General features: G+C 45.9%; 2 protein-coding genes across 10 annotated transcripts in view; one reads left to right on the forward strand and one right to left on the reverse strand.

Moving 5' to 3' along the window:
• Window positions 1–16651, forward strand: part of LTBP2 (latent transforming growth factor beta binding protein 2) — a 259813-nt gene extending 243162 nt beyond the window's left edge. For all 9 annotated transcript variants that reach the window (XM_053276860.1, XM_053276887.1, XM_053276867.1 and 6 more), the window contains 8 exons: window positions 1970–2161; window positions 2912–2995; window positions 3989–4117; window positions 4828–4968; window positions 7074–7244; window positions 10051–10326; window positions 11733–11882; window positions 15813–16651. In XM_053276860.1, coding sequence (XP_053132835.1) covers window positions 1970–2161; window positions 2912–2995; window positions 3989–4117; window positions 4828–4968; window positions 7074–7244; window positions 10051–10326; window positions 11733–11882; window positions 15813–15979 — 1310 coding nt within the window. In that variant the 3' untranslated portion in view covers window positions 15980–16651. The remainder of the gene's footprint in view (window positions 1–1969; window positions 2162–2911; window positions 2996–3988; window positions 4118–4827; window positions 4969–7073; window positions 7245–10050; window positions 10327–11732; window positions 11883–15812) is intronic.
• A 758-nt stretch (window positions 16652–17409) lies between these two features.
• On the reverse strand, window positions 17410–26768 carry NPC2 (NPC intracellular cholesterol transporter 2). Its single transcript, XM_053276942.1, has 4 exons — window positions 26557–26768; window positions 20223–20330; window positions 19646–19818; window positions 17410–18182 (listed from the first exon to the last, which is right to left on the reverse strand). Exons 1-4 carry the CDS (start codon window positions 26633–26635, stop codon window positions 18096–18098), a joined length of 447 nt encoding a protein of 148 aa, XP_053132917.1. The 5' UTR covers window positions 26636–26768; the 3' UTR covers window positions 17410–18095.
• Window positions 26769–26959: the final 191 nt, after the last annotated feature.

Genomic DNA, 26959 nt, shown 5'->3' on the forward strand with positions numbered 1-26959 from the left:
GGGCCTGAGATACTGAGCAGAAGACACTGGCATATTTATATGGGCAGATGCAGTCCAATAGGTATTGCATCCCCAAGCCGTGTATGGCTTTAAAGGTTGAGACCAGCATCTTGAATCTAGCCCAGAAGCAGATTGGTAACCAATGAAGCTGCTGCAGGATGGATGTGATACTCATGAAGTGACATGCACCCACAAGCATCCTTGCCGCAGCATTCTAGACTAGCTGAAGCGTCTGAAGTGTCTTCAAGGCAGTCCCACCTAGAGTGCATTGCAGTAGTCAATCTAGCGGTTACCAAAGCATGAGTGACTGAGGTCCAGTCTGACTTCTGCAAGTAGGGTCACAACTGGTGTACCAGCTGTAGCTGGTAAAAAGCATCTCTGCACACTGCAGAGGGTTGCAGCTGGTTTACCAGCCATAGCTGATAAAAAGCACCTCTGTACACCATGAGGCATAAACCTCACATATGCTGGCTGACATCCAGAATAATGCTGTGGTGGTGCTATATGGGAGATGCTTTTTGCCAATATCCACTTCAGGAACATATTTTTGGGAGGCATAGTGGACTTCAAAGGGGAAGAGGGATCAGTAAAAAGAAAGATCAGTGAAAATTGCTCCTACCCTATAGCATCAGCATAGCGTTAGTCTGGATGTCAGCATGTGTGATTGGCAGTCATACAAACTCAGTGCATCTTTTGATCAAATTGAGTCATAAGAAGAATTATACAGATATAATAACCCACCCACTTCTGAATAAAGTTGAATATCGATATTGAACCATGTAGAGCTTCACCATGCTCCTTCTCTCACATAAAACAAACCCAAAACCAATTTTAAAAACTTCTTTAAAAAGAAGCTTTTAAATGTTCCATCTTTGATTATATCTGGTAGGTTCTTTAGTTTTTAGTTTTTATAATTCTCAATTTTTAGCTTTTGAAATAACTTTTAATTTGCAACTTAATTCTGATTGTGGTTTTAGCCTGGACTATTGACTTGTTGACTAAATTTGGTTAATGTTATTAGTTTTATTTTACATTATATCTATTGTATTGTTGTGAGCCACCCCAATTAAAAGTGTACTGGAGAGGCGGGGTATAAATATTTTGAATAAATAAATATATAAATCAACCAATCATCTTCTTGTAGAGTGAAGAAAGGCAGCCAGGGATGGGCTGAAGGCATGGTTTGGGACTTCGGGCAAAAAACTGAACCGACTTCTGAAGCGTTTTCTATATGACTCAAAAAAGGAAGCACACCAATCGCTGTTTACTCTTAGCTTGAGACACCTGTAATTTCCAATCTGCCCCCAGCAGCATTATATCTCCCTAAATAATGGATGGGAGTAGGTAGTCTTGCTAAAGGCTGGTTGTGGCTGAGCTGCTGTTTGCAGCTATCTTTTTTAATGGCATACTGGGGGACCTGAAGGAAGGTTTTTTGTTTTTTTTTTTTTTAAAGGTAATAAAAAAAAATTAAGAATTTCTCAAATGGCTGGCTGGAGCATTGAGAGAAGTTGTATCCTAGCTGATTTGGACTGGGTCTGTGCTCCAGCGTCAATGGTTACACTCCAAAGCAGAATGCACTTACCGAAGACATTTAAAAATAATAGCTACAACAATATATTTTTAAAAATTACATAATGGCATACAGAAGGGATTGCATTACTAGTTGCTAATAACCCCTGACACTTTTGCAGCTGCATTCCACATGGCAATCAGATGCTATTGAGGAGGAAATGTGTTTGCCAAACTGTGATATGAAAATATAAGTGAAATTTCTGGAGTGTACGAAACAAATGAGCAGTTGTGCAGTTACAGTGCTAAAGTGGATCACAGTCCATGATAGAGCCCTTGGGATGCCAAGCTCTGCCAGACTGTCTGAATCAATGGAAACTCCAGTTCTGGCTAATTGCTAGAATAATGTGATCAGTGGCTGCCTCCATTGCATGTAACTGCATTTTATCTCTAATCTTAGGGGAACCTGGAAGGCCTGTATCTTTGCATCCTGGCAGCTCAGAACACAAAGCGTGTTACTATCATATCAGTGACGTCCCATTGTGTGACAGCGTCTTGGCCAACAACACTACAAAGGAGGAATGCTGTTGCACTGAAGGAGCAGCCTGGGGAGACAACTGTGAGACCCATCCCTGCCCTGTCATTGGCTCAGGTAAGACAACTTGGTCTCTAGGGTGTTCTTCTTGAGCAGACTGAAGCAAGGAGAGAAGCATCCTGCTTGCTCTGTCATAGGAACATAGGAAGCTGCCTTCTACTGAGTCAGACCATTGGTCCTTCTAGCTCAGTATTGTCTACACAGCTTCTCTACAAGCTTGTCTACAGCTTCTCACAGCTTGTCTACAGTGGCTTCTCCAAGGTTACAGGCAGGAATCTCTCCCAACCCTATCTTGGAGGTGCCAGGGAGGGAACTGCTCTTCCCAAAGCAGCCCCATCTCCTAAGGGGAATATCTTACAGTGCTGACATGTAGTCTCCCTTTCAAATGAAAACCAGGGCCAACCCAGCTTGGCAAAGGGGACAATTCATGCTTTCTACCACAAGACCAGCTCTCCTCTGCACCCCTGCTAACTGAGCAAAGAGGCAACTTTTTAATGTGGTGATTCTCTTTATTTAGCAGGGAAAGAGCAATTGGCCCTATCCATCCCCAGCACAGCATCCCTCCAGTGGCTGTTGCTGGTGTCTATCTTATGTTTTTTTTTTAGGTTGTGAGCTCTTTGGGGACAGGGAGCCATTTTATTTATGTATTTATTGTATATCTATGTAATCCACTTTGGGAACGTTTGTTGAAAAGCAGTATATAAATATTCATCATATTTTTATAGGGTGTGCTGCAATAATCTGCGTTCTGTTTTTGTCTCTATTTGTCCTGTTCTCATCTTGCTTGCCTTCCTCCATGTTTTCCAGTGGAATATATTGAGATTTGCCCCAGTGGAAAGGGCTATATCCCTGTGGAAGGGACACTGATCTTTGGACAGACATCTTACACAGGTACTCCTTTCTCTTTTACTCCCAGCACCACCCAGTATCTGAGCACCAAATTCAACATGATGTGAGAGATCCATGATCAGATCTCCCAACTTCTTTTTCTTTGGTTAAAAGCAGCCACAGGTGGTGGGGGAAATTTATTTGGGTGCTGTGGTGCTGGAAGGGAATTCACACACATACACCATTTCCTCAGTTTAAATGGCACTTTTCCAAATGGCAATTGAACACAGCTTCACTACACTTAGGCTGGAGGGAAGTTCATACAAGGGAACCATTTACAGCGATGTCAAGACAACAATAGAAGGAGCCATTCATACAGCCAATGGCATTATTCAGCTTTGCTCTTGATGATTTGCAGTTAGTGCGCATTTATATGCGTCCTTAAAAAGTAGCGCTTTGGTGCAGTGCTCAGAACGGCTTAGCTTTAGGCACTTCCAGCCACAGTAAAGCCACTCATCTGGGAAAGTTCCTACTATTCTCTGCAGTGGGTGGGGGTGGGGGGACAGGAAGTAGAACATGCAGAGATTCTATAGCAAACCCATAGGAAATTAGGGATGTGCACAAACCTGTTTGGAAGCCCTTTTATGGGCCTCCAAACAGGTTCGAACAACTGGCGGTTTGGCTGGTTTGAAGGTGGGGGGGATACCCTTAACAGCGGGGAGGGAGTGCTCTTACCCCTCCCATCGCGTTTCCCACACTGGCGCTGCACTGTAAAAGTGTCTGGCAGGGCAGCAGCGTATCTCCCTGCCACCATGTTCCCTTGTCGGACTGGAAGTGACAGGAAGTACCCGGAGTATGTGCACACATCAGGTGCGCACACAGTGTGCATCCTGTCACTTCCAGTCCAATGAGGGAACATGGCAGCCTGGAGATATGCTGCCACCCTTTTACAGTGCAGCACCGTTGGGGGAAATAGCCCCTGCCGGTTCTGTGCACATCCCTACAGGAAATACCCATCAAGGTTATGTGCCTCTCTCTCTCCCTCCCTCTCTATAGATGCTGATGAATGTGAGATGTTTGGTTCTGAAGTCTGTCGGAATGGACACTGTGTGAACACAGTACCAGGGTACACGTGTTTCTGCCGCTCCGGTTATATCTATGACTCCAGCAGGCTTGAGTGTGTTGGTGAGGAGGCTCTCAGTGACTGCTGGATATGCTTTCTATGCTTGTAGAGTTGCCTATACCATGTGTAGGGAATAGAGCAGAGGTGGGCCTTTCATGAGGCTAGGTGAGGCGGTCAGTCACCTCAAGCAGTGGATTAGTGGGGCATCAGCAGGGCAGTGAGATGCCCCCCACCACTGCCAACACTGAAGCATCTCTTTGAGACTAATCTGACCCTGGCAAGCTTTGCAAGGAGCGTGTGGAGAAGACAGAAGGCTGCCTTCTTCTTCACCCCCGCCCCCCAAAAGCTTATTTTATGTTTTATGTTAAATTTTAAATGGGTTGAGATTTTGATGTAAACTGTCCTGAGCTGTTCTAGTATGGGCGGCGAATGGAATGGAATGGAATGGAATGGATGGATAAGATGCACAAGAAGAGGCTGCTGGCAACATTCCAGCAGCATTCCTTGCAAGGGTCAGTTTTGCAAGGGGGGGTGGTCCCCACGAGGGGCATGGGGTAAGGCAGTATTTGGCCCCTTGTCGTCTTAATGCCTTGGGCGGCCTCTGGAGCAGGGCCTTTATTAAAGCGCATCAAATGAGGAGTATGAAGTGGTGCCTGCAAGGTTGTGCAGACCTGGTTATGGGGGAGCATCCCTTGAGGCTTCCATTGGGGTGGGGAGGTTAAAGGTCAGTCTTCTCATTTGCTGATGTGAACTTTCTGCTCAATGCCTGCAGACCTAGATGAATGTGAGAATGAAGAGGCCTGTATCAATGGCAAGTGTCTCAACACAGCTGGCTCCTATCACTGTTTCTGCAGCCTTCCCCTGGTGCTGGATGCAACCCGCAACCGCTGCATCAATGTCTCCAGTAGCTCAGGTGAGCGCTATCCTGTCTACTGTGCAATATGGTTCCTAAGAGCAGAATTTAATACCTCAGGCAGGAATCTGAGATTTCATTTCATTCAAAAGGCAAGGTGTAGCCAACATGATCGCAGAGAAAAATGTAACATACAGGAGCAGTTTCTCTAAACTTCGCTTAAAATCTGCAACTGTACATTGGACTGTGCCAGTGGTTCAATTTGTCCAGTACTGATTACTGTGACTAGCAGAAGTTCTTTAGGGTCCCAGGCAGAGGAATTTCCTAACCCCAGTACTTGAGATCTTCTCTCTAGAATTGTCAAAGAATTGAATCTGGGACCTTGTGTGTGTATATAGTGCATATAATATATACAGTACACTGTGATCCTTCATGCAGGTGGTCAGCAGAGTGCTTCCACCAGCTGGTAGATCATCCTCTTTCAGCATAAGTAGGCCCCCTTCTTGTATGTCTCTTCTCTATAGACCTTGTGCTACACAATGAAGAACAATCATTCTCATGGCTGGGTAGGGCAGGGCTAGCCCAGGTAAGGCTGACCTAGGGAGGCACTGGGATTGCTCCCAGTCCCACTGCTCCTCCCCAAGATAGCCCTGCTTTTCTACCTGGGCTAAAAGTGAGGTAGGAGGATGGGCGTTGTCATTCTCACTCTTGGGTTGTGTTGGTATTGGGCCTGCTGGCAGCTCCTCCCAGGCTGCCGGCAGTCATCTTTGCTATAGAGCTGGGTGGGGTGGGGAGAGCGGCCCGGCAGCAGGAACCTTCCCAATGCCACGCTGCTCATGTGGTTCATTGTGGGATTCCTGGCGGCCCAGTTTCCTTCCCCACTGCTCCTGCTTGCTGCACCACTTGTTGCCGTGCAAGTGGGCAGCAGAGCCCTGTTTGGACTCCAATCAAGTGGGGGAAGGCAGGTAGGCTCCTGCCAGTGTTCCCTCTAACAGGGATCCCCAGATGTTGTTGACAACAAATCCTAGAATCCCCAGCTGCAGCGGCTTTTGCTTGGGGATTATGGGAGTTGTAGTCAACAACATCTGGTAATCCCTGTTAGAGGGAACACTGCTCCTGCCTTCCCCTCAGCTCTTTGGTCATGTGGATGACCTTAATGTTTTACAGTTCCAGCCCCACTCTCCCCTGGCCAATATTGTAACAAAAATGTCCAAAGCTGCCCCCACCCCACCTGAAAAATGCACTACCTAAGCATGATGATGATGTGAGGCCAAATGATTAAAGGTCACGGACTGACATCCCGACTAACGAAGCGCTTGCGAAAGGATGTCATGCTAGTGCAAAGCTGTTGTGCTAGCTGCTTATGCTCAGTCTGGAGCCTGCGTTCCAGTGTTGCGCTACTGCAACCTGCATTATACCTCATTTGTTATAAAGGGAAATTTTGCACAAGAGTGCTATAGCACAGTTGTGCAAATCCCCCTTTTTAAGGGCAGTTATGTGATCTTGCCCTGGTGCAACCTTGCATGCTATCCAAGCAGTCAGGATGTCAGCCATAAGGTGGAATGCAGAGTGGTATATGACCTAGCACGGAAGTTGGGCTGAGGCTGCACTTCTGGTCATCTCACCTTCGACTGCTAGGGGTGTGCAAAATTCCTTCTGGCCTGGTTCGGTTCGAGTCTGAACCAGACCAGGCCAGTTCAGTTTTGCCCCCTGTCGAACCATCAGTTTTGCCCCCCAGGTTTGGTTCGGGGTGGTTCGTGAGCATTTTAATGTTTTAAAAAATTGACTCAGCCACGCATGGGGCCCATTGTGCATACACAGCAGCCCCAAAAATGGCCACTGTGAGGGGAGAAAGGTCTGGAACGGGCTGAAGAATGTCTAAACGAGGCGATTTTTTACATAAGGAAGGCCAGCGGGCCTTTTACTTCTTTAACATTAAAATGCTTGCAAACTCCCCAAACGGCCAGCGGGGTTCAGTCCGGGGGTGTTTCAGCTTGACCCCAAACCTTCAAACCAGTTTGCACATCCCTATCATTTGCTGTATTGTTGTTGTTGTTTATTCAATTTCTATCCCGCCCTTCAAAAAATGGCTCAAGGTGGTTTACACAGAGAAATAATACAATATTCCCATGACTTCTTATTTTGTTTGTTTATATCACTGGCAGATGATGTGGATGAACATGAAATTCACTTGGACATCTGCTGGCAGAGAGTCAATGAACACTACATATGCATTGAGCCGCTTTTGGGACATAGGACCACATACACAGAATGCTGCTGCCGTTATGGAGAGGCCTGGAGTCCGCACTGTGCACTCTGCCCCCCCAGGACCTCTGGTGAGAGAATGCATCTACCACTTGGGATTAGAGAGGGGAGGGGCATAATAGTAGGGATGTGCATGAAATGGGTTTTGCATTCTGTTTTGAGCTCAAAACGAAACACAAGTGGTGAAAGCGTTTCGGCAAAAACAGCAGTCGATCCAGCTGTTTCAATGAAACAAACTTGAAACGTTTCGAGTGTTTTGGCCATAGGGAACAATGGGGAAACACCCCTTTGTTCCCCATAGGTAGCTCCAAGGGACATCAAAGTGGGTTGGATGGTAGGGCATGATGGGTGCGACCTACCACCCATAAAAGAAATGGGATCTCCATAGGATTCTCTGGGGGTTTGGGGGAAAGTTTAAAAATGTGTTTAAAATTGACCACATGCCCAGTTCTTTGGTGGGTTGGGTGGTAGGTAGCACCCATCATGCTCTACCACACAACCCACTTTGGTGTTTCTAGGAGCTACCCATGGGGAACAATGGGGTGTTTCAAGTTTCCCCATTGTTCCCTATGTCTGGAACAAGCTGCACTCACAGAGTGCATGCACACAAGTTTTGCACTGCAATTTACAATGCATTTTGCAAACCTACTTTGAAAAGTGCTACAGAAGCACACAGTAAAAGGGAATCTGTCCCTCCCAACACAGAACACACATTTAAAACACAGTCCAGAAATAGCCAAAAAAGAATCTCTGACCCAGAATCCAATGCCAGCCACAGTGCCTGCACTGCAATATTATCATTGGTACAATTTAAGAACATATTAACAGCTTTGCTAGATCAGGCCCAAGGCCTATCTAGTCCAGCATCCTGTTTCACACAGTGATCTACCAGATGCCTCCGAGAAGCCCACACACAGGCAAGAGGTGAGGGCATGCCCTCTCTCTTGCTGTTGCTCCCCTGCAACTGGTATTCAGAGGCATCTTGCCTCTGAGGCTGGAGGTGGCCTATAGCCAGCAGACTAGTAGCCATTGATAGACCTGTCCTTCATCAATTTGTCTTCCTCCATTAATTTGCTCTCTCATGCACAATTATGACTCCTTGTGTTACTTCCTAGCATTGCAACAGCTGCCACAGCAGCATCCTTACTTAGCAGTAAGCATAGCCATAAGCTCAACTAGAGCAACTTCAGCCACATTTTTTGACTGAGTACACCTTGCAATGCAGATTGCAAAGCAGACCAGAGCAGTGAGTGAAGCACAAGTTAGTCTCAAGGACAGACATGGAGCTCATCAGAGCAATCACCAAGAAATATTACACAGATATATATATACACACACAGCTGCTACTGTCCATTTCTTGCTACAAACAAACCAAGCCACAACTCAGGGAAGGAAGACAAGTTCTGCCTTTGTCAATCTGGGATCCAGCAAAACCATATAGTTATAGTAGCAATAGCACAGCATATTATACTCAGTGCTGAGATAAGAAAACCACAAAATCAAACTTTCCTTCTTCCTGTCCTGACCTGATGTATCCTCTTCTGTAAGAGAGGCACAGTATAAGGGTTCTCTCTACCTCCTAGTCTCTTTGAATACATTTTGAAATGCCCTCCTTTTGTGTTCCCTGCTTCCTCCCCCATTCCCCAGCCAATGGGGGTACAGTTGCCCATGACACCATCTGATTTGTGTGATAACAAGCCAACCAAGAAGCAAGGATATTGCAAGCCTATTGGAAGCCAGTGTCAGAAAACCAATCAACAAGGGAAAAACAGGCCTCCAAACATGGCATTCAAAATGTTTTGATTGAAACAGGGTTGTTCTGCTCCAAGTTCAAAACATTCAAAATGGCCCATTTCTATTCAAAACATTTTGACATTGGAACATTCTGCACGTCCCTAGGGCACAGTCTTCAATGGTCAGGTTGGCCTAGGCCTTTGCCAGTATCAATTGTATGGCAAGTATTTAGACTCTTGAAGCAACTTCATTTGGGCCAAACATCACATGTAAACAGTTGGATCTTGTGATTTTCAGTTACTGCCTTCTGCAGTTCCTTTTAACAGTTCCTTCGGAAAGAGAATGAATCAGCGTCAGTGAATTCCTCTTGCCCGTGCTAGAACATACAACTAATACTGACTCAGACTGAACTCCTCTACTGCTACTAATAACACCTAAACATTTGTTGAGTTATTTCTCATCAAGCACTTTCTGGCCCACTCTGCCTGGCCTCACAGATCTGACTTGGAGAGGAGAGCTGGTCTTGTGGGAGCAAGCATGACTTGTCCACATAGCTAATAGCGCAGGGTCTGCCCTGGTTGCATTTGAATGGGAGACAATGCATGAGAGCACTGCAAGATATTCCCCTCAGGGGATGGAGCTGCTCTGGAAAGAGCAAAAGGTTCCAAGTTCCCTCTCTGGCTCCTCCAAGATAGGGCTGAGAGAGATTCCTGCCCGCAACCTTGGAGAAGCCACTGCCAGTCTGTGAAGACAATACTGAGCTAGATAGACCAATGGTCTGACTCAGTATATGACAGCTTCCTATGTCCCAATGACTTCATCCCATCTCTGCATCCTTTTGATGCAGACCTCACTTTCCTTGATCAGGGGTCTTTCCAGAGCTTTCCCTGAAGCCTTGAATCTAAAAGAAGATGAAGAAAGCGTTCTCCTGGACCACAAGATAAACATCTTGGCAGGCAAATCACAAAAATGCCAAGGAGCCATTTCACATCTGGTCCAGCTGCCATGGCTCTGCCTCGCCCAGCTGTTCATCTCCAACCCCAGACCACCACCATGTAGTGGTGCTTAGTCCTTCATGCATCATCTTTGCTCTGTGTGATCTATGATGTTTTAATAGCCTCTTGACTTTGTCTCCTCTTCCAGAGGATTTTGCTCAACTGTGCAATGTTGCCAGGGGTGAGGCTGGACTCCGAGAGAGGCCTAGCTATGAATATGGACAAAATCAGGAAGACCACCATGAGGGACTCTACAGCCCAGATTTAGAGCCCTATTACAACCACTTGGGTCTTGAGTACGGAGTGCCTGACACCAGCCTCTCCAGAACAGAACCAAGCCATGAATTTGGAGACAGCACAGCCCTACAAGCACCTCGACTCCGTCCAGCACAGACACAGCCTCACTATGTGCCTGGCCAAACTGGTAAATATGGGGGTCGGGGACGGCTCAGTGTATCTAATTCAGATTATGGCCAAGGATGCACTAGTGGTTACCTCTTCAGCCAAATAATTCAGGCTGTAGGCAGACCCTTTCCCCACCTCAGGCACACTGATTCAAATAAAGTAATCCACATGCATATCAGAACTAGGGTCCAACATACCGTGCAGTAGAATATCAGTATTAAGAACATAAGAACAGCCCTGCTGGATCAGGCCCAAGGCCCATCTAGTCCAGCATCCTGTTTCACAAAGTGGCCTACCAGATGCCTCTGGGAAGCTCACAGGCAAGAGCTGAGGGCATGCCCTCTCTCCTACTGCTACTCCCCTGCAACTGGTATTAGAAAGGTATCTTGCCTCTGAGACTGGAGGTGGCCTAGTAGACACTGATAGACCTGCCCTTCATGAATTTATCTAAACCCCTCTTAAAACCATCCAGGCTGTTGGCTGTCACCACACCTTGTGGCAGAGAATTCCATAGGTTGATTATTCGTTATGTGAAACGTTGTAGGACTGCAGTGCAATGTGAAAGGCAGCCCCGACCATGTTGGCATGACACAGCAGTAGCTCAATGACTTAAAACAGTGTCTGGGCAGTTGTGCAGTGTTGCTCCCATTGGTAATCGCACTGAAGTGCCCAGCTGAAGAAGTCATTGTGCTACCGCCTTGACCCGCAACACCATCGGAACTGCCTTTCAACTTGCTCAGCAGCACAGGCGGGTCCCTAACACCAACATTCCGCTGCGCAGCATGTCAACCACTATGAAATGGAAAGGCTATCCAGACAGATCTCCGAGGGCAGGTGCAATCTCTCCACATTGCATCACTTCATTGAGATGCGCATTTGGATGCACATTCAACATCTGCATTCTGGATGCAGAGCCATTGATATCAATGCTGTGTAGACGTCCCACACCCACACTCAGATGGACGTTTGGATGCACATCCAGTTTACACCTGTGTTGCCTAATCTGGCGCATGGAAAGCACATGGAAGGCTGCTTGCATCTGCAGATCTCCTTAGTTGGATCAAGGTTAGGAAGCATGAGTGGGGTTGGGGAAGGAGGGCAAATGGAGGAAAGGTTACCTTGTCTTTGCTGCCCATGGTCTTCCCCCTTTGCAAAAAGAATTTAATACGTCAACGCATTTAAAAGCAAAAGTATCTTGTATTAAATGTATCGTGTAGGGATGTAACAAAAAAGATAGAAGCAAAATACATAAGTCATGAGATCTTTTTACCGCTACACATGTGCTAAATGATGACCATACTTACCTTTTGAAAGTGTAGTTCCTGGTATGGCTCCCTTTCCAGAACGACGTCCTTTCTCTTGGGTGGACAGTCCCTCTCTCGGTACTGCTCCCCACACAGGCTTACTGCCCCCTTGTCTCTTCAGGGCACTACAGCAGTTTTGAAGGGCTGCAAGCAGAGGAGTGCGGGATCCTGAATGGCTGCGAGAACGGGCGCTGTGTGCGCGTGCAGGAGGGCTATACTTGTGACTGCTTTGATGGCTTCCAGTTAGACTTGATACTTATGGCCTGCGTGGGTAAGTGGCTCTCTAGGATTAAAGAAGCCCAACTTGACAGAACCTGAGTAGGTGGCCTGTCACTCAAGGAGTTCAAGAGGTTGCAAGAGTTCAAGCTTTTTGCTGACTTGCTGTTCAGTGCTGCTGTTTTTTACTCTGCAGTATCGTAGACTTAAGGGAGATTCTAGTAGGGCATATACAGAACACTTTACCTGACCAGGTGCTACAGGCATACATCCAAATGGCACTGGTTGCTCTTTTTTCTGGCAGTGCTTCAGTGGCATTAGGAGGCCAGAAATCTAGCCGATTAAGCCCTTTTCTGGCTTGGAGGTGATGATGGGAAAAGCGTCACCTACTAAACTTCTGCCTGACTTGCAATTGTTAAAGGCACAGGAGCCCTGCTGGAAAAAGAAAGTTGGCAACCCTAATTTACTAGGAATGGTATAGAAAATAGTTTTGTGTACACTATAGATTATATAGGGAAATGTCAGGAAAGGCTGTTTCAGGCTGCTGGTTCATATCAGATTATATAAGAAATCATTTCTACACATAATCTGTGTGTTCCCATCATAGTACTGCAGGGATAGAGTGAGAGAACCCACATGAAATGCAGTATATAAATAGTTGTAGTAATAAGGACCCAGCTGCTTCAAGCCTTTTATTTTGGAACCATCTATTCCTGTAGAGAAATTAGTTACAGTTCATTCCTTTTAAAAAAATATTTGATTTGGCATCCTACTTTATAGAATACATGGTAGATGAATAGCTGTGCTGTTGACGGAAAAGTGTCAGTTGCCTTCAGCACATGTATAGGAGAGGAGAGCTGGTTTTGTGGTAGCAAGCATGAATTGTCCTCTTTCCTAAGCAGGGTCCACCCTGGTTTGCATTTGAATGGGAGACTACATGAGCCATTCCCTGGCATCTTCAGATAGGGCTGGGAGAAACTCCTGCCTGTAATCTTGGAGAAGCTGCTGCCAGTCTGGGTAGACAATACTGAGCTGGATGAACCAATGGTCTGACTCAGTATAAGTCAGCTTCCTATGTTCCTATGACCAACTAGTTAAAGCCCCTAAGGCTATACTCACAATCGTCTTCAGGTGGGGTGGATGGGGGGGGGCGAGGCAGAGCTTCACCCACCTTGCCCTCCAATGATTCTTGACAATCTTCCTTGGTGCGCCATGTGCTCACACAATCCGTGCTGTACGGAGCAGCACAGATCTCTGGAGGTCAGGACTCATTGTCCTGGCCTCCAGGAATCCCACAATGCACCACACAGTGAGTCAGATCCTCCCGGGAGAGGCATTTTCCCAGATTCCCCTGGGAGTCGGGGGCTCTCGGCGCCTGACTCTGTGTATGCTCAGGCTGCGTGCATACACACGACCTTGTACCTGGTGCTTGTGCCCTTTAACCCAGGTGAAAGCCTGGGTACAAAACTCAGGCTTGTGGGTAAGGTAGGGCAGGCTAGGGCTCGATCCTGGCACTGCACACAAGCAGCCCTTCCCAGGTTGGGCTTCCCTAACCTGAGTACGGCTGCTCGTGTGCATAGCCTTCCTGTGTAGCAGAGTGAAAGGGATATGTGTGTGCTTGGCGTGCATTGAAATTTAGGAGACAAAACTGGGCATGGAAGGTTGAGAGAGAAACTGTTGCAATTACTCTACAGGTGTAATTGATTTCAGATTTTAGGTAGCTCCGCAAGGCAAACATGAAATGGCACACGAGTTAACAAATAAGAAACCAAGAACCTATCAGACCTCCTACCCAACACACATGTTACAGTAGAAGCTGGTATAAAAACAATTTAGCATTTCCCCTCCTTTACCCTGCAACGTGCAAGGCAGTTGCAGGTAGGGTTGCCATATTCTTGCTTTCCAAATCTGGGTGCCTAATTTGCATATTATGTAAATTGGCTGGAAAATAATTTCTGAGCAGAATAGTGACTGCACATTTTGCTCCATAACTCCACTTCTACAAGGACTAGAGCTTAGCTTATTTTAGTTTATTTTTAAATGAAATCTGGGAGAATCTGGGTGGGCTAAGCAAGCTGGGTGGGATGCTTAAAATCTGGGTGAAACCCAGGATTTTGGGGGACATAGCAACTCTAGCTACAGGACTTTGTATCAAAGTGTAGACTACAGAAAAGCTGCACAACTGGCCCTGCCTCTCCAAAGCATACAGCTGAGGAGCAAGGGACATGCAGTTGTTCTGCAAAGAAAGCAGAAGTAGCTACAAGCTAAATGACACGGCATATGTCTGTTTCTTTCATAATGCATAAGGCAGCCCACAGTGCTGAAGGACCCCTTGCGTGCCCCAGCCACAACTCCTACAAATGCCTTCGCTGCAAAACACTCATAAGTATCCCTGACCAAAATTGAAAAAAATCAACCCATTAGTCCCCGCCTCAGAATCCTTTGTGACAGTGTTGTAGCTATCAAAGTGTTGCGGTGTTTGTATAATGCAAAGTCCCTTTTTAGCTGATCTTTTTTGTAGATATTATCAATTTGCTGAGACTCCCTCTAGAGATGCCCCCTTTGTGACCTTGCCAAATCAGCAGAACTAGACCGGCGACTGCAAAATCCAAATTATGTTTGTTCAGAGCTAATATTCAAGCCCTGAAGAAGGGGACCCTGAGGCACAGAGAAACAATAATGCGTTGCTGGAAGTCTATTAGAGTATTAGGGGAAATGCCATTCAGACTGTGGCTTTCGTTGCATGCTAAAATAGGAGCAGCCCATCTCACAGCACAGCAGAGATAGTGGCTGACATGATCCACAGTCCTCCTCTGATGAAAAGAGGGCTGTGGACCCACAAGCAGCCTTCAGCGTCCCTGCCCTGAAGGCTGGTTTGTGCAGAGGACTGAGAATGTAAGAGGAGGGCGGTAGTAGTTTTCATGTCTCTCCTCTCTCTCCCAAAGCCCTTCACAATTGTATTAATCCACCCCTGAGGACTGCACAACCCTCAGGAATAGATCTATACCAGTGGAAAGGGCTGGGTGAGACGCAAAAATTGCTCTGCCTTCCCCCCTTGTGTGCCCAGACTGCTGCACAAAGCAGCCTTCAGTACAGGGACACTGAAGGCTACTTGTGCATCTGCAGCTCTCTGAAGTCCCCCTTGTGTCGCCGTAGGGCTGCAGATCATGTCAGCTACCATTTATATTTTTTTAAACACATCCCAGGACCAGGTTAACCCACAGAGGGTAAGAGGTGCCAAAATCTGTTAACAGTCAAATCCAAGGTAAGGAGGGGTGGGAATGAAAGGATATACCGGGCATACCAAAGGATACTGGGCCAAGGGTTCAAACTGTTCATTTTGGGGAGGGGGAGGCTCAGGAGATACAGGGCCCAGAGTTTCCTAAGTGCAGGATTTGGGAGCTCTACAGGGAGTTCTGGCAGTAACCAGGATCTTTTACTTGAGATAGAAGAGTAAAACAATAAAGGGTTGTTTATTGCCTGCACTGCATTATTGCCAACAATAAAGGGTTGTTTATTGCCTGCATTGGCTCCTAGATGTGCACTGTTTGCCCACCAGGGGGCTATCATTTAAGCCCGTGCTGCACAACTTTGGCCCTCAACATTGGACTGCAATGGTTGGACCACAACTCCCCCGCCACAGGAGATGTTGGACTGCAACTCCCATCATCCCCAGCCACAGAGGTCAATAGTCAGGGGTAATAGGAACTGTAGTCCAGCAGCAGCTGGAAGCCTGAGTTGTGCAGCTCTAGCCTGGCCTAAAGCAGGCTGTGCAGGGAGGTGCTGCTTGTATAAATACAGATAGAGAAGTTATAGGGGGCAGGTGTTGCCTGTAAAGAGGCTGGTAAATGGAACCCAGAACTCAGCCTAGGTGCTTTATGTGTAGCCAGCATCTCAATTTAACCGCTGAGGATGCTGGCCAAAAGAAATGTGGGAGAGGTTCTGTACTGTTAACTCAGACTTGCTCTCTTTCCCTCTCTATCAGATGTGAACGAGTGTGAAGAAGCAAGCACCTCTGCAACCCTGTGCGAGGGCAGCACCTGCGAGAACACAGAAGGCTCCTATCGCTGCAAGTGCTTGCCTGGTTATGTCGCTTTAGCTGAACCACACCGCTGCGTGCCGGAGGCAACTCAGAGTCCAGAGGCAGCGTGACTCCAAAGGCGGTGATGGAACAGGGCAACCCCTTCAGACACTTGGCTTTGGGATCTAGAGGTTCTTCCAGCTGGGAAAGAAAGAGTGCCTGGGATAGCAGCAGCTTTAAACCCCTTTGATTGATTCCCAAAGTGCAAAAACTCAAGACGTTTCACTGGGTTAAACTCACAGGGACCAAGGCCACAGGGACGCTCCAGTTCCAACACGACCTTGCTGGCCTGCTCAACACAAGCTTCCTGCTTCAGCCACAGTGTAAACTCTCAGGGCCCGGACCCCCCCTCACCATGTGCCATTTCATCCTTGCCAAATCCCATTTTTATCAGAAGTCCTTGTCCTTCAGTTACTTACTCATATTGTCAGCCAACAATATGTTCGGTCCCCATGTCATCTCCTCGATATCTTGAATGTGCAGGATCATATGCCCTAGTTCCGTATGGATTCTATTTATAGTCTGGCAAGTGTAGCTTGGACTCCAAAGGCCATTTTTGGCTCAGTCTCTCTGTATTCATCCCACGCCATGGGCATCCACCCCTGCACTTTCTATGACTGCTGGATTATTAGTTTGGGATGTGGGAAGGATTACAGTTCTTTAGGCTGGGAAAGTACTCACTGTGGTGCTTTCTGTTTGGGGGGAAATGCAACATAGTGTTAAATAAATGGTTTTATATTGTGCCTTATGGCTTACAGACGGAGTCTAGTCATAACTGTCCCTGTTTTTTCATTCCCAGACTTAGAGCTGGAAGCCAGTAGGATGGGAGGAGGCACCTAAAAGCCAAGATGCTCAGAATTATGGCTCCATAACACACCACCCTGGGGATGCTACAGACTCCTAAGCAGCACCAGCACTGCTCTGAATGAACGGTTGCACAAGCAGTGCGACCACAATGGGGGGAACTGTGGTAGTGCTGCCTGCACAGCTCTCATTCACAGAAGCATTGGGGCTGCTTAGGAATCCACAGCAGCTCCAGGGTAAAATGTTACAGAACTGTAATGCTGTGCCTCAAGTGGGCCATGTTTTGCTGATTCATGGGAATTCATTGCTGATTCATGTGAAGAGTTCGTTTGGAAAGAACGACTGGCTTGCTTCAATGAGAGCTTGCTCCCCACCAGCCCCATGCTGTGTTCAGATCCAGCAGCGTCTATACCCCACCACTGCTCTCATGCACAAGCCACTCTCTACATTTTCAGAAGCCTACTATTAGCATCAGGAGGGAACACAGCTAAGCAGAGACTTCAGGAGAGAGAACTCAGCAAGTTCTTTCCAGAACATATTCCACGCACTGAAAAGCTAGTTGTGTGATCAGTCAACTAGGTTGCAGCTAGTCAATGGATACTATACTGAAGGGCCTTCTGATATCTCCAGATGCATGATGGGACACAGCTCCCCCTTAATCAACACTTCAGCATCCCCACAAAAAAACAGGCAGAAGTTTAATGATAAGGGTTTATTAAAAGAAAGTTATAAAAAGAGGCTGCGATTTGGAGAATACCTCCCCCAGCAACTCCAGGCGAGTTACAAGATAGTGCAAAACTTTGGTTAATACAAATGATCTTTACAGAGAGACCAAATGCAATTTGGTTTGGCATCCGTTAAGAGGACAACGTTCCCCCTCTGCAGCAAGTAGCCACTGAAGGTATTGTTATTCAGACTCCTCTTGGCTCCAACGACAGATCCAAGGAAAACTCAGGTCATGACAAAGCGGGGAGTGGGGGACCAAATGGAAGCCTGCAGGCAGCATCTGACCACAAGAGGCACTGAAGTGTCGAGAAGCAACAACAGTCCTGATGTTTGCAAGCTCAGTTTCCATGATGCATGTTCCATTTCAAATCATCAAAATCCTCCACGAACCACTTCAGTCAATGATTAGAAGAACCTTTGCCCTAAGCTATAGTGAGACTCCTCCCAACCTCCAGTCTTTCTTGCGGGAATTAGTTCTGACCGATGACCCCCTGCTGCATGTAGACCATGGTCTGGGGGAAGAGAGTAAGTGTTGCAGAGATGCTACAGAAATTGAAACAAGAAGTGCCTTTTCTAGCAAAGCATTCAAGACTTCTTTCTATTCTCAACTCCCTGTTCCCCCTCCCCAGTAAACCCAAAGAGCTAAGGAGGGTTTTCTTAGCTGGTGATCTCAACAGGAATCTTCCAACAGAACAGCATCTCGCCTTGATCATCAAGCAGCGTCCACTTGACTATTAGCTTAAGCTGTGGGGAAAAGAGAGGAAAGTTGTGAGAGAAGCTGGTTTTCAGGCACCTAGATTTTAGAGCATGAGTAGCCAAAAGGTAAAGGGTGCTGTTGAGTCGATTTCGACTCCTGGTGCCCACAGAGCCCTGTGGTTTTCTTTGGTAGAATACAGGAGAGGTTTACCACTGCCTCCTTCCATGCAGTATGAGATGATGCCTTTCAGCATCTTCCTATATCATTGCTGCCTAATATAGTATCAGCAGGGATTTGAACCGGTAATCTTTTGCTTGTTAGTCAAGCATTTCCCCCACTGGCCTACCTTAGGCTTTATAACTTAGACTACCACTCATTATCCCCAGCCAGTAGCCAGGGATTGTGGGAGTTGCAGTCCAACAACCACCGACGGGCCTCAGGCTTGCCAATGCTGCTTTAAGGTTTCTTTGTAGAAAGGGGGAATCAAACAGGTGGTGACACGTAGGGTCTGGGGGTTGTACCACAGCTCGCTGAATACATACAGAGAAAGGGATGCTGTACTCATATACAACAGAACACCATTTTGTGATGGTGGTTGTTTCCATCACTAGAAGGCTGGCGTACCTTTTGCTCTTGGAAACAACCACTATCATACATGAGGCTGCCTCTTCAGACAAACACCATAAGGATGGACAGCCGGTGTGTGGGTGTGTGTTCTTGAGGCTTTTTGAGCATTTCAGCACAGGACTTAAGGGCATGCTCCCAGGATGTTGTAAACAAATACAGGATCTGTTTTTTTTGAATGTCTGAAGAATGGGTTTCAGAGTATTCTCATATATGTTGGAACCTGCAGCTCTCACACCAAGCTGGATTCCTTAGTGCTAGAGAACATCCTTTGTGCATTTCTCCAGTCTGCTCAGCAGAGAATCACTGCTATATGTCTCTACAAAGAAAGGATGTTCCTGACTACTTGTCGTTACAACAAAGTTGTCACATTCTCCACCTGTGCCTTCAAAGATGGGGAAGGGACACATTCCTCATGAGAAGAAGCTGCTACTTGCACCTAGTTCTCATAAACAGAAGCTGGTGTGGTAAACCTCCCTGGGAGGTCTGATTTTTGACAGGAAGTTGAGGTTCATTTTGATTTGTTGTTTCTTCTTATGAAATAATTCCCTGCACAGAGAAACCTAGGTGTCAAGGAGAAGGGTTCTAGTTTAGTATCTTCCTAACATGCTAATTTTCTATGAATAGGAAAAAAAATTTTCATGGGGGAGCCTTTCATCATGCAAGCCCTTCCCTGTGGTCTGAAGTGGTACAGTTCAGAAACAAGTTTACTTTTTGCTGTGTGGATAGCTGAGCTTGGGAGAACCCTGAATAAAGAGCCAATCCCCCTGACAAAGGTCAACCAAATGATTATCAGATAGGCTACATTACCTGTCATTAACACCTTCTTCTATAAATAAAGTAAAGGCTGGTATAAGTACTGGGACTAGGACATTTAGACACTTACACTTGGATAGTCGCTCTTTACTGGTAGTTTGTTCAAGTAGCTGTAAGAATGACCAATCTCAATAGGGCAATTGATCCCAGACTTGCACCCATCAGACTGTTCCAATGGAAAGGGGATGTCCACGTGAAGCATTTCTCCATACACCTTTGCTTGGCTGCCCTTGCTCTGAATCTCTGAGAGAAGAAATAGTTAGATAAACAAACTAGCCAGTGACATTTGAAATAGAAAGTTTTTACCAGCAGCCCCCAGGGAATGGGGGCTATCAAAGTAGCATACAACCATTCTGAGAATTGTTTGTTGAGAAGTAATACATACATTTTAAGTAGTAATATTACAAGAGATAACATGCTTTTGCTGCTCCATTAGGGACATTCATTAAGAACATTCCTCATCTACCCATACTGCATTTCCCTCATAAATCAAGGGGGGAAATGACCCCCTGCCTCAGTCAACTGCAGCTTTCCAGCATGTGTACAAGCAGCAAAAGAGGTTCATGTGCAGCCATTACATGCAGTGATCTGCATGTGGTCTTCATGGCTTTTCCTACATGGAGACATTGCGAACAAGATGTACTTACTGCTAGAAAAGGTGACATTGACGCTGTAGGACTCTCCTTTGTGGAGAAGACAAGGCTCTGTTGGACAAGGACTCACGTTGACCTCTACAATATTTCCATCTTTGGAACCTGTGAGGAGAAAAAGAACAAACCATCATTTTAAGGCCCTTGTTATGCAAGACAGTCTCTTGGGTGCAACACTGCAACTGTGCTCCTCCCCTTCCTTTCATGTGTGATGGGAGAAAGAATGCTGTTTGTTGAAACATCTGAACTGGCCAACTCTGGCTTATTCTAGCCAAAGTTTGCAAATAAACCAGTATCTGAAGTTGGGCTCAGATTGGGGCATTAAGGAACATTTCATAACCAAATGAAGGCCCTTGCATGTTCAGTGAAATCAGCGAAAGGTATTATTACATAGGAAATCAATAGCCTAGCAATGCAGAAGGATATTATGCTGGATTCTCTGACCTTCCCTTTCAGAACCTAAAGAATTTGAGAATTTGAGTGGAAACAAATAACTTGCTCTTCCTGGTAAAGTTTGCAGCAATATTTGTATCTCCCAGTCCTCAAAGTCTGTTTCATGTGGATGGCAACATTATAAGGAAACAAAGTAGAACATAACTCAAGATGGAGTAGCACATTCCAGTTAGGCTGAGGTTTACAGAGACAGGGGAATTGGGTCCATTCACAAGCTTCTGCGAGTGAAATCAAGAATGTGTTGCTTTTGTTCTTTCCTTCACCAATATAAGTATAACCCCTACAAAGTTTACAGATCATTCTACTTTCTATCCCATATCAATTAACTGAGGTTCCTGTTTGCTTAGACGATCAATGCTTGCTCAGATGCTTGCCTGTTAGCTGCAAACAGCAATTGCCCCATTTTCACTAGCTTTCTGACTAAGCACCCTACAGGAAGATGGGCCTCAAATTCAGCAATAAGAGTACTAATCATGCTGCTAAGACTTCAGTGAAACATTCAGTGAATGAAACTAACTCTGTAGCCTCTCAAGTCTCCCATAATGCATGAGATGCTGTTTGTTTGTTTGTTTGTTATTGATTTGAATCTCTCCAAGCCCAACATTAAAACTAACTCACAAAAACCAGTTTCAAATCCCTTTATGTTGTTTTTAAATATAGTGGTCAATGTGTTCAAGGTAAACCTTTCCCCCACATCCAGGAGTATTTGAAGGCCAGGTCTCATGGTATGGAGCAAACACATTTGTCACCATGTGCACCAGTGTTTGCAGCATAAACACCATCAAGAGAGGCATATTATTGACAACTTGTTTCTGCCACCTTTCTTCCAAGCAGCAAAATCAGCACACACAACCCTCCTTGTTTTATCCTCACAGCAACCCTATAAGAGAGATTAAGCTGAAACACAGTGGCTGACATTGTCTGGAGCCTTCAGTAATGGAAGGGAAGCTGTGGGTCGAGTCCCTTTGCTCAGCTGGTCAGGCAGCAGTACTGTGTAAGTCTGAAACTCTCCAGAAGTACCAGTGCTTCTCCCATTGCACCAGTCCTTCGTTCATCAGGATGTCAACCACTGCCATGAAAAGGTGGCGGCTGCTGCTGTAGCAGCCACTATTTTTGACTGGCAGTAGGATGGATGGATGGATGGATGGATTTATTTATTTGCTTGCTTGCTTGCCTATACTGTACAAGGACAATGCTTCATGTCAGGACAGAGTGCATATCTAAGATGGTGCCCACCAGAAGGCAACTGCACATCACCTGAAAACAGAACAAAGCCCACAAATGCATAGGATGGGAGTCTGAATGGGCCCCAAAATGGGGGGAAAACAATAGAACTCTGGAAGTGAACAGTGCTCCAAAATAAAAAACAAATAAATATGCCATGCATTGCAGAGTCCCAACTCAAGTTCTGTTGCTTAGCCACAGTATAGTGGGATGGAAGGTCTGGTTTTTCTATACAGAGAGATTCATATAGCAGCATCAATCTAAACACTGAAAGCAGTGAGAGAGCGGAAGAAAGAGTCCGCTGTAGCACAGGATGAATGTCATTTGCATCTCTTTGCACTTCACAGATGTTTAGTGCTGAAAACACTGATGGGCCCATGGCAAATGCACTTGTCTCTTAAAGTGTGAGTCATTTCTGTGTGGTACATAAAATTACTTCTATCCTCATATGACTAGTGACACACTGATTTCTCATCCTAGTTTTGGACAGATTCCACAACAATGTGTAGAGTTTTGGCAGGAAGTTGTAACTTCAGGAAACTGCTGGGTCTGCATTTAAATTTTGAATGAATTAAAAAGCCTGATTGCCTGAGAGAGGAGTAAAGCAGGACAACTTCAGTTCCAATATCGAAGCCTAGGCATTCAGAAAGTTTCACTAAACATTTACTTCCTAGTATGTGCAGGCTTTAGTTTCGAATCAACTATGAAACCAGAAGAATAAAGCAGCAGCCTAGAGGCTGTCTATGAAATCATACACAGGCCTTGACAAATTTACTTTGGATCTAGAAGCCAGCCCAAAACTTTAGGAACCAGACAATGGACTCTGGGCAAAATTACCAGATTTAGTAGCAGGGATTAGGGCTATTCATACAACTGAGCATGCATGTGGTCAGGCGGGATGGAGGGGAGAGGCAGGGTTCAACCTATCTTCCCCCAGATGACCTCTCTGAGCCTCTGCAGTGTTCCAGCCACATGCCCACACAACCAGCGCTGCCAGGAGCAGCATGGATTACTATTTGTGCTGCTCCCAGTAGCCGGGTACACAGAAGCCAAGACCTTGTCCCAGCCTCCAAGAATCCCAGAGTCTCTGTATCAGCACGAGCTGCAAGCAGCTTGCATTGAGACACAATCCCAGGAGCTGGGTTAGTTTGTGCCCTTAACCTTGGCTAAGGGCCGGGCTTCAGCTGGATTTGGATCCCAACCGTTCTCCCAAGCTTGGCTGCTTAGGCTTGGACTCGGCAGCTTGTGAGAAAAAGCCTCATCGGGGGGCGGGGGGGCGGGGCGGAAGGGTAAATCTTCTCTTTATCTCCTTTACAAGTACCATACTTAGAACAGAAATAGGGCTGTCTGGGATAAATGAAGGTTTTATTAAATATATCTTTATTAAAATAAAGATTAATTAAATAATTGTTAAAATAAAGATTTTATTACATAACTCTTCCACTGAATATTCTAGTCTAGGAGTCACAGTTACATGTCTAGGCACAATGGCTCCCTGGCACCTAGGATTTGTCAAGCCCTGCCACACATGCCCCCTCCCCACCACCCACACTGCTCTGATGGTAAGTGTCAACAGGAAGTGACGACGACTGACAGTACTTCCATTTATGGGACAGCATTCTCAGAACCAAGGGCTTTTGTGCACACACCTCCATACCACAAAGGAAACGGCATTCCCAAAAGCATTTGCCCGGAATGGGGTGAATTGTTGTCACTAGCATTCAAGGAAGGTAATTACTTCCTGAACTCCTCTCCAGCATATTTACTGCTATCCATGCATGTGAAAATTAACTATGGGTGGCTCGATCCGTCTCCTTTAGTTGCTGTGGCAGTAAGATACACATTGCCGGCTGCTGTGTGCATGTGAATACTGCTGAAACATCATTCTTTGTAAAGTGTTGTGTAGCAATACAGCTAGGCTCCACACATCTTAACCACAACAAAAGTTATCTATGTAACTAAGTTACAATGATTAATGGGCACTCACTTGCACTGGTGTGCATGGGGCATGTTCCCTTAGGCTTCTGGATGTGCTACTCAGGGCTGTGTGTGTTCCTGCCTCTTCATCCTCTCTGATTCCCCTAAGACCCCAACAGTACTGTACTACATGGGGGCCTTTGCCCCACCAGTGGCTGCTAAGTAACAGGGCTACATCCTAGCAATGGAACAAGGAAATTGCAAACTTGCAAGGCTGTTTAACTCCAGTTTCAAAGAAAAACCTGCGAGTAAATTAGCAGTTTTTGCTAGAAATAGACGGTTGACTCACACATGATATTGATCTAATAGGTATTTTCTCTGTGTAAAAAAACCACCACGTTTGGAACAGCCCTTGAAGAAAGCAGGAGTGGTAGACTGGGTATTATAGGGGTAAAGGAAGAGAAGTGGAAGAATACACTTCCTCTTGTATTGCACTCTTTTCTTCAGTCCCATCTAGAGATCCTGTTTCCTTCTGAACATATAGGCCTATATGGTCCCAATTTTCTTTGGAGGACCAAATCCTTTTTAGTCCTCTTGGATAAACAAATTGAACACAACATGTGCTACTTTTCAACAGTCACCAAAACCTCATAAACTAGATGCCAGAATCCATCTGACTAACATTATCTGTAATCTTAATGTCAAGGCATTATCTTGACATCCAAGATATTATTTTGGATGGAGCTCCTATGTTGGCTAAAGGTGGGATGATCGTCAGGTGGGATGAACCAGGCCTGTCTAAAAGGAATGGCATTCCCTCCCCACCCACTCTACTTCAAGTACTGCCTAGATATTAATTCTGTATTAACAATAAGGTTATAGCCCTTTTCAGTTGTTCAAATTGCACATTCACTGAATGTCTGAACAGAGCTTCCATGCATTTGACTCATCTGTATTTGCACATGGACTGCAAGGCTCCAGATCATATGAACAGCATTTTCCATTAGCACAGCCATGCCCACGGGGGATCCTTTCAATGAATAGGTGCTGAAAGAGGATGGGGGAGCCTGCTATCCCCGCCCCACTATGCAAATTTTCTGAATACACAATCAAAATGACTGAAAAGGGCTATTGTTGGGGGGAAATCCAATTGCAAATTGCTAACCCAGCAATGGAGAGACCAGCTTCCCCTTCCCTCCATATATTTAATTTACATTATAATATGTCTTCTGATACACTTAAGAGCCATCTTTCCCAGAAGATAAGGAAAGTGGCAATGCTTAACCAGTTTAAGCACTGTTTCCAGATTAGGCAACACTGTCAGAGAGAATATAGAACAAAGTTTTGTTAAACTCTGAGGTCATTCACACAGTCAAAAACATTCTTCTACCCGGGTTTGGGAGCTGTGTGTGCTTTTAATTTTCAGTTTGTGTGGAAGCAAGGTAGGAGAAAAACCTGGGTAGAAGTAATTGTGTGGAAGCAAGGTAGGAGGAACAACTACGCAGCTTTTCCTACTACCTTACTCCCAAACCTGAGTAGAACACGGTTCTTACTTGTGTGGATGACAAAAATTAGGCATGATGAAATAACATGACCCAATCAGCCTGTGTTGAAAAATTGGTGCATATAATATGCTGGAATTAGACTGTGTTCAGTCTATTATATATTTTGAAGAATTTGTTTGTGGGTGTGTTTGTGCAACAGAAAGCCATATTTCCCAATTATCTACACATACCAAATTTTGCATACAAGATCCTGCCATGTTTTTTGCACCAGAATTTGCTGGGGGAAAGGGGTGTTTTCTAAAAAAAATTAAAAATGTATTTTAAAAGAAGAAATTTTGTTATTGTTCTGAACAGATTTTTAATACTCAATAATCAGAATAATTCAAAAATGACATCACACCCAAGAGAAACAGAAGATTCTTCTCAGAATTCAAATTTACTATGATTCAAATTTACCACATACAGTCATAATTGAATAAACTGAATAATGGTTGAAGTTAACATCCTACAATTTCAAACAGTTATTTTACTCCCCTTTTGCAAGCACATTAATAAAAAAATTCTGTTACCTATATATATTTAAAATGACATGTATTCTATATTTTGAAGAGTGTTTTTGTATTATATATTTTGAAGAGTTTGTTTGTGGATTTGTTTTCTCAAAATAAAGTCACACTTCCTGATTACCTACAGACACCAAACAATCCTGCCACTTAGTGCACTTACATTTTGCACCAGAATATGCTGGCGGGGGGAGCTGCAAATCACCTTTTAAAAAAAAAAAACCACAAAAAGGCAAAATGACTTTGCCTGGTCACTGATGGGCCTCACTTACTACTTCTCTATAAAGTAGGGTGGGGGAAGAGATTTAGAGCAGCATAGGCCGGGAGGAGCTGAACTTCAGCCTGTGCTTTCCTTTCCCCTCTAAACTCCAGATCATAAGATCGTGAGTTGGGTTGCCGCCGGGCCAGCCTCACCTCCCGAAAGCGGAACCTCTAGTGAGCGCCTGTGAATCCTGGCAGCTGCTGCAGGGCATCGACTTTGGGGGTGTAGACCAAGCCGAGAGGCCCCATTCCCACCAAAAGCAGCATCCACCTACCTCCTCTTGCGCAACGGATAGCGCCATGTGGCTCGCTGGGGGAGGCCTCCCTAGTCCTAGAGAGCAAGGCTGCGAGGTGGGCAAAGCAGGCGCGTCTGGAGGAGCTGGGAGGGCAAAAGGGCTACGTACTCACCGCAGTCCACGAACTTGAGGGACTCGCCCAGCACCGCAGAACTGGAAGCCAGGAGCAAGAGCAGCGTCACGGCCAGCATCGTCTCGTCTGTTCCGTCTCAAGGAGCAAGAAACTTCTGCCGGCTGGCTGTGGCTACCGAGCACTGGAGAAAGCGGAGCCCGGCGCTGTCACATGAGGGGGGCACCCGAGGCTGGGCCCGCCCCCTGCACAGTCACCTGATGGGGCCGGGCCTGCCTGCCGGCTGGTTGGCGGCTTTGCTGACTTGCTAAGAGGGAGGGGATGAATTCCTCGCTGCCTTGAGACAGAGTCGGGCGCAGCGCCAAGAAGTCAGCCTGTCGCCAACATAAAGCAATAAGTCTTGGTGGTGGGGATCGCACCTCTTGGGGCAAAGAACTGTGCGCGG

Source organism: Hemicordylus capensis, chromosome 1 (genome assembly GCF_027244095.1).
Source record: "Hemicordylus capensis ecotype Gifberg chromosome 1, rHemCap1.1.pri, whole genome shotgun sequence".
Taxonomy (NCBI): domain Eukaryota; kingdom Metazoa; phylum Chordata; class Lepidosauria; order Squamata; family Cordylidae; genus Hemicordylus; species Hemicordylus capensis.

Bases quoted from the DNA above. Each gene is read 5' to 3' on its own strand.
- NPC2 (XM_053276942.1), bottom strand. From the start codon at position 26,635: ATGCTGGCCGTGACGCTGCTCTTGCTCCTGGCTTCCAGTTCTGCGGTG. The intron at 19,819-20,222 runs GTAAGTACATCT...TTCTTCTCTCAG, and splicing joins CAATGTCACCTTTTCTAGCA to AGATTCAGAGCAAGGGCAGC. The intron at 18,183-19,645 runs GTAAGTGTCTAA...TTTTCCCCACAG, and splicing joins TAAAGAGCGACTATCCAAGT to CTTAAGCTAATAGTCAAGTG.